We start from the raw sequence: 7,849 nt of genomic DNA, 5'->3' as shown, positions 1-7,849 counted from the left end.
CGTTATACCATTGGTCCATATGTTATACCATTGGTCAGCTTGCTCAGCAATGTCTGCAGCAGGATTCAGAAACCTGAGGTCTTCAAAATGCTGCTAGACTACAACTCCCATAATCCCCTCCCAAAATTCTTTCAGTTGCCAGCTAATCCAGTTTTATACAATCCCCATATCAACAGTGCCCCAGGATCTTGGTTGAGGATCTGTCACTAAGAAAATCTGTCACCATGAATCCTCTCAGCGCCAATGAATACTGTATATTCCTGTGTATAAGACTACTTTTTAACCCAGGAAAATCTTCTCAAAAGTCAGAGGTCGTCTTATATACTGGGTCGTATTTCTTATATGGCGAGTATATCCCAAACTGTATATTTTAACTGGAAAAGTTGGGGGTCGCCTTATACGCTGAGTCATCTTATACGCCGGCTGAGTTACATAAGGACAGTAATGTTAATATGAGTTTAGTTCTTTAGAATTTTCGTGGGTTGTCATACTGGCCTTTGAATATTAGTTTTATTTTTTGTGAGTTGTCATACAGGCCTTTGAATATTAGTTCATATCAATTGCTGCTTTCCTTTCTGTTAAGATGAAAGCAAAACTTTTCCTGCACAGTGGCTATTTCAGCTCAAAGAGTTGAATATTCTCACAATAACACATGGTCCCATCTCCCACCGCCCAAGAGGCCTGCTATTCATTAAAAGCTCAGTGACACTGCTTGCTGACTGGGTTAACAAAACTTGAATATGAGAAGATTCAAAGAACACATATAAAAAAAGTTCTTTTGAAATTGATATATCTAAATTGAAAACAAACCGTATTCAACACACACACAAACACAACACACACACACAGCCAGATGTAATCTGAAAAGGCATAAAACAATCTAAAGAAGTCTTATTATTCTACTTGCAAGTGGTCTCAGAAAGATTGGTATCCTTAAGCGTAGGCGGGTTTTTTTGTTTTTTGTTTAAAGAGTAGAATGAATGAATGGGTTCCTGGCCAATCAATTAAATGGAGCCTCCATATGTAAAAGCAGCATACTGCTGAGAAAACAGGTGATGGGTGCCAACAGTATTTGCTATTTATGCTCTGTTTGTTAACCTTATAGAAGAATCTGGCTAAGCAATTGCAGGAAAAGCCAGTAGCTCAGAGCCAGAGTATATGCTTTGTATACAAAAGGTTCCAGGTTCAATTCCTGACATTTCCAGGTAGGGCTGCAGAGACCCCTGTGTGAAATCCTGGCAACCTGATGCAGGTTGCTGTAGACCAAGTGTGTAGATCCCGTGGTCCTTCCTAATGTTGTTGGACTCTCAGCTCCCATCGACCTCAGCCAGCACAGCCAATGGTTCCTAGAATCCTAGAACTGCAGAGTTGGAAGGGACCACAAGGGTCATCTAGTCAAACCCGCCCCCGCAATTCCAAGAATCGTTCGCCCAACAAGGAACTTGAATAATCCATCAACCTCTGGATGACCGCAGGTTCTCCATCCCTGTCATAGATCAACAGCTCTGTGTGGGCAGATAAAAAGCAGGATTTGGCTTCTGTGCTTTCATCGCCACCAATAGCTTTGCATTATCACAGTTGCGGGGGGGTCGTTTTGAAAGCAGGGACAGAGCGATTTTGCTGTGCACTGGACTTAAAAAAAATAAAAAATACTGGCAACTGAACCGCTGAAGGATTTGAGGGCTGTTTCACGCATGATTCCCACCCACCCCCATATGTTGAGATACAATAACTTTTATGAAGGGGGGGGGAAGCATGCACTTATCAACAACATTGCATGCACAAATTGTGCTAGTGTGGACTTTGCTGTGTGCTGTAGCTTCTGAGCACAATCTAACCATGGCAGTGTATATACAGGGGAACTGGAAGCATAGACGTATTGCCCTATCCAGGGAATTCCACTGTTCTCTCTCTCTCTCTCTCTCTCTCTCTCTCTCTCTGTGTGTGTGTGTGTGTGTGTAGAGCTCTAACGCTGGTCTGGCAAATCATTGTGAGCCGTATGTATAAGACTGTCCCCCATTAAGTCTGTTTTTATATATAATAGAGTGAATGCAATAGATCACCGTTGTCTTTCCTGGAGGATGCCAGGAGAGAATTGGGACATGTTTATGCGTAGAATCGAGCGTGTATGTTTGCTTGACTCAAAGGAAGGAAATCTTTGTAGAAAAGCAGCTTTGGAGAAGAATTAAACAGCAGAGGGAGGATAAAGAGAGAGATTTTGTAAACTTTAAGGCATGTCTCCCTCTCTGTGTGTGTGTGCAGCATTGCTACTTAGAATCCTGAGGCAACTCTTATTTCTATTTTATATCTTTTTTCAAAAGTGTTTGCCTTCCTTTCTAAAGGGACGTTATTATAGGAACGGCAGCTACTGGCTGCCTGCTTCTGTGCCTGCCTGCATTATTTTGCAAGGCTGCTGGGAGTTTTTAAGCTGTGTGAGAATCCTGGGAGTTGGTGATGTCAGACTGGTTGGGTCATTTGAAGGTTAGCAGCCTGGGAAGGGTTCATGGAAAGTTCACTCGCATATATTAAGCAATTCAATCTTTCATTCTGTGTGACACAAGTAGTAGGAAGTGAGCTGTTCGCAGGCAGAAGGATCTATTCGCCGGCAAAGGGGGATCCAGAGCTCTTATCGAAGCCTGTTTTCTCTGCAAAACTTGGACGCTGCACAGGATATTTTTAAAAACACCTATTCAGTGGAAGCCTAAGAGGCAAGAAGGCTCCTTTGAGGTTTTGAGGAAGAGATGGAGGAGAACTGAAACTTGGAAAGCTCCCTGCTCCCCCCCTCCTATTCTGCCGGATTGGCTGAACAGGCTGGAAAATGGTAAATGATCATTTGGATCAATTACAGGCTTTTAGCTGTGTTGTCTGTCATAATTCATGATTCTGGTCTGGGAAAAAGACCAACAGCCTACGTGCCAAAAAGGGGGCAGAGTTTGATGGAGTTGGAGGGACTTTCCTATGCCATTTTCCTCCACACCTAGCGGAAGGCACTTTTCCAGACCTACTGTGGAGGGGGAATCATGTTTGACTGCATGGATGTCCTAGCAGTAAGCCCTGGTCAAATGCTGGATTTCTACACTGCAAGTCCGTCTTCCTGCATGCTCCAGGAGAAGGCTCTCAAAGCATGCTTCAGTGGATTGGCACAAACAGAATGGCGCCACCGGCACAGTGCGCAATGTAGGTCCCGCGGTTATTTTGCTCCACTTTCCCCCCTCTGTTTTATTTATTTGCATGAATAATAATAATAATAATAATAATAATAATAATAATAATAATAATAATAATAATAATAATAGCCACTAGCTACATACACAACCAGGTGAAAGAGGCATGCTTTCCAAACTACAGCTATTCAGATATGTGGTTGTGCATACAAATACTCCGCAAACATTTTGAAAGAACACCAACCTAGGGGTGCTTCACTTTTCCCACTTGCAGTATTGCTTCTCTAGTGTGTACTTTGCATCTTGTGAATAGCCTTATTGTTCATGGGGAAACGGATTATTATTATTATTACTACTACTATTAATTTATCATTCAGTGTAGCTGGTGTGTAAATTTTCCTGATCTGAACAGGCTCTTTGCTCTTCTAATACCCTGTTTTGAATTTAGTCTATATCTTTTTCTCCAGGTGCCTTTTAACACCTAAGCAACCAGTTAATTTGGCAGTGTGCTGCCCTGTGACTTTAGCCTCAATAGGGTGGGCAGAATTCGGAGTTGTAAACTCCCATAAATGTTTTCCTTTTTTTTTTCTGGGCGTGGGTGGGGTGGGGAGAAGAGGCAATATTTCTTTGCATTGACCTTGCTGCCACCTTTCTCCTTTTTACTTTGTTGCTCTAAGAAGTCCTTGTTTTTGCTAGAAAACTAACTGTGAACACCCCTTGTGTTTCCCCATCAATTATCTCAGGGCTTTCCGAATCTGTTCAGAGCCTGGGACTTTCAGGAAAAGGGAGCTGCTGCTTCGCCGGTGCAGGGTTTTTTATTTTTTTAAAAAAAAATTGCTGTTTTGTTATCAGATCTTGACATAGTGCTGGAGAACATTGGTGGCAAACAGCGGCAATCCTCAATCTTATGTTTCAAGTCTGAGAAGCAGCAAGAAATAGCAAAGTCCCAGCACCACTTTCTCTGCATTAGAAAAAGAAAAAAACACCCTTGAAGGATGCTTCATTGCTCTGACACTGATTTAGATAAATGATGGCTATCTATCATTTTTTTTAACGTACTCTTTGACACCTCAATGAGGCACTGACTATAGAAGTATGTTTGATATCATTGTGATTCCTAGGTATCCCAATTGCTTTGAAATAGGTGGAGGTTTTTGTTTTTTTATTATTATTCAGAGTGCTTAATCCACAAGGGAAGAAAAAGAAATGGGAATTTTGTTCAGATGTGTGGTGCGAGCATGAGAGCTAATGCTACAATCAACATATTTTCATCACAATTCGGTCTCCGTTAGCCTTGGACAGGCAAACAAAACTTAGAAGCTAGTCCCTGGAGAATTTTAACATTTTTGCCTCTTTAGGAAAGTAGAGGCAAAGTCAAAAACAAACCCCAAACAAGCAAATCAGAAAATGTACCCCAAATATTTTCTAGGCGTTTCCACGTTTGCAGGTTCAAAGACTGTGTTAATGCTGTATAGCTAACTGAGAAAGAACTTTACTTAAGTTTGTAAATATGTTCTGGAAAGTTTTGTTTTCTTAGCAAGTTTTCTATAAGAGCATACATTGAGTATTTTTTTTTTTACAATATCAAACTTCTAGAAAAATAGTTTGGAGAATTTACTGATGGCGATCTGTTTGAAGTCAAAACATTGCAAGTCTTTCACAATGCCATTAATTAGAGCCAGCTTTTAAAATACTGTATGTATATATGCTGCCTTCTCTCCTGAGCAAGTTTAAAGGGGGGGGGGGCATTATCAGCAGGCAGCAAGTGTTAAATGTGTCATTTGCCTAGAGCTGGAGATAAGGAAAGAGGCTGGATTAGAAGGAGAAGGGAAACCAATCAAAGGAACTATTAACCAGAAAAAGGGGGGCGGGAGGTATAGCAAAGTGCTTTCAGGAATTCCCAATTTTGTAAGGACCGCAGCTTAAACTGCAATGTTGTTAAACTTTAAAACTTTAAGATTTGCATTTATCAAAGCAAGCCGGGAATGCAGGTGGTTGTATGTCATGCATAAAGTACTTTGGAACTCTTAACTTGTAAGCAGAGTTTTAAATATCTCGTCTTTCAAGTTTTGTTTTTTGTGGGTTTTTTTGTCTTTCAAGTTTAGTGGTTAAATGTATTACTTGGAATTGTAAAAGTGCGAAGTCAACAAAGTGTGTTCTGCAGCTGCAGTGGAAAAGAACGTGTAACTCCCGACAACAAGCATTTCCTTCTTGTGCTAAGTCCTCTGTTGTTAGTATGAACAGTCAGTTCATATGATACGAGTGAGTCAAGCTGATTTGGGCTTGGCTGTATAAATGGCAATAGTTGATTTACAGCTCGGTTGGCATGCATCTTCAATGGAGATGAAATTCTAGGGTGCCAGGTAGAGCATAACAGCTGCATTAATCTCAGAAAAGAGCAGCAGAATAGCATCAACATTTCTCTCCAGAAGCAATTCAGTCAATAAAATGCTTCGTCCAGAATATGTAATGTCCTTAACTACATCCTCTTAAGTCTTATGTGTTTAAGGTTTTGGGATAGAAATTTTGTAATCATCTAATTCTCCCCCCCCCCAAAAAAAATAGTGTGTGACTTAAAACTATGTGAAAGTCTTTGTTTAAAGAAAAGAATGTTCTGAAAGAAACTGAGCAGAACTGTGATTGATTGCAGTTTAAAGTATTACCAATAAGCTCTTCCCTCTAACGGTTAAGAAATCGGGGTCAGTGCACCATAATCAAAGGGATCGACTTGAATTAGAGAATTAAGTCTAAAGCTAAGATTACATAAATACTCTATTTTATCTTAAGGTAAAATATGGATTTCTGTTTCACTGGCAGCCAAGTGTGATGAAGGGGTTAACTTGGAACTTTGGAGAAATTTCAGATACTTGATTATTAAGATGATGAGATGGTTTTATTTCATGTTGCCTGATCAGAAATAAAGCAGTATGTATGCAACTAATGGACATATTATTTCTGACTTTTGACGGTCTTGTAAAGAAAGATGTCATCCGATAATAAAAAAAAGCTTTTCTGCAGATATTAAACATTTAAAAAATAAAGCGCCTGAACCAATCAGTGGATGATAGCCAATATTAGTTTTACTCCGAGTAGAACCACAAAAAGTTAATTGACCATTGTCAGTGGTTCTCTTCCTAGTATGACTTAGTTGGATGTCACCCAGTGTTGAGCTTTTTAAATACTTTTGATTTCAGTGAGAAAGTGAGGCACATCCTAGGCATGTCTATTCAGAAGTAGGTCCCACTGTGTTATTACCCAGTAAGCCCCATTTTGCAAGTGTGTTTAGTGTTACGGCCTGCATTGCTCCGTTGGAATGAATGGGACCTTAATAGTGCTTAATTTAGAATAACAAAGCTTCCCAGTAAGATTTTATGTTAAATGAAGATGATAGACTGCAATTCTGTATAAAACCTGCTGTGAACAAAACCTGCAATCCATAAAAATTCATTGCTAAACTTCTGGCGGCTTGTAATGTTTAGGACTTTGTGAATTCTTATGCTATCCCGGTTTTTTTATATATATAAAAAAGCCCAGAAACATCTGTCCTAACATACAACTCAGTGCTTTATTATCTTTCATATCTCCAGTCAGAATGTAAAAACAAACACATTGAAGTGCATGCCTGGAAATCTACATTCCTAAGTATTGAATTGCAGCAGGTGCTGTTGGCAAGTTCGGCATTTCAGCTGCAGAAGGCAAGGTTTATTTTTATGCACCTTTCCTTTATTTAAAGTTTCAATGCAAGCTCCTAATGCAGAGATTAATAGGAAGCTTTTATTTGCTGCAAATTTTCTTAAAAGACACTTGATCCCTGGTAGTTTAATTGGACCCAAACTAATTTAATGCACTTTTGAAAAGCAATGAAATCTGAGTGTCTTGAATTTCTCTCTCTGTCACAGTATAACTTGTTTGTTTTCCTCCAGACTATCAAACTTTTTTCTGTTTAAAACACACACACACACACAAACGCAAACACGTGCACATGCATGTGAAACATTAGTGCAGAAGTTAGCATTCTTTACATTTTTTAAAAACTAACAGTTTATGCCAGCTTTTTCCTATAGTGTAACAAACAACATTTTCATCACAAACTGCTCCACTCTCCCAACACACACAAAATCTTACCCTTCCCCGCATCTCCTTCTGTGCCCATTTGCAAAGTGGACATGTTACGGAATCATATGCCCATAGGACATATTAACATACCAAATCATGCAACTCAGCTAATAATACACTAAGGGGGTGGGGGGTGGGGGGCCACATTCTTTTCTTAACCCTGCACTGAGCTTAATTCTTAAACCCTTACGTTAGCTTGGCTGTGTGCAACCAACTTAAAACGCCTGCCAAATACCTTGAAATTTATCTCCTTTATGAAGTTTGGAATAGGACACCTGTTCATACGCAGCAAAGTCCAAGCAGATCTCTTGTTTGATATGGCAGGCCCAATTCATTGTTCGTTTTAAAACTGTGACCAAAGCAAAGCACCCTCTAGTTTTGTACAAGGCACTCCTGAATTTTAGCATCTTTTTATCTGACACATAGCGTCATGGGTGGTGTATGTAAAGTAATGTACTCTTTACATACACCACCCCAAGTGTGTGTTCCCCAAGCGGCTGCTCTACATACGACTTTGATTGCCTTTAGGGCTATCTGCTTACTCTAATCACAAAGCGCACCAGCATTAG

At 40.0% G+C, this 7,849-nt stretch overlaps 1 protein-coding gene across 1 annotated transcript in view; it reads left to right on the top strand.

The window, feature by feature from the left end:
* The first annotated feature begins 2,369 nt into the window (after nucleotides 1–2,369).
* The window catches only part of RARB (retinoic acid receptor beta), a 105,863-nt gene continuing 100,383 nt past the window's right edge, over nucleotides 2,370–7,849 (top strand). The window contains exon 1 of the mRNA XM_035128838.2: nucleotides 2,370–3,177. Coding sequence (XP_034984729.2) covers nucleotides 3,021–3,177 — 157 coding nt within the window. The 5' untranslated portion in view covers nucleotides 2,370–3,020. The remainder of the gene's footprint in view (nucleotides 3,178–7,849) is intronic.

Source organism: Zootoca vivipara, chromosome 12 (genome assembly GCF_963506605.1).
Source record: "Zootoca vivipara chromosome 12, rZooViv1.1, whole genome shotgun sequence".
NCBI lineage: Eukaryota > Metazoa > Chordata > Lepidosauria > Squamata > Lacertidae > Zootoca > Zootoca vivipara.
The sequence above is the reverse complement of the archived record's forward strand: the minus strand, read 5'-3'. Positions and strand labels throughout refer to the sequence as shown.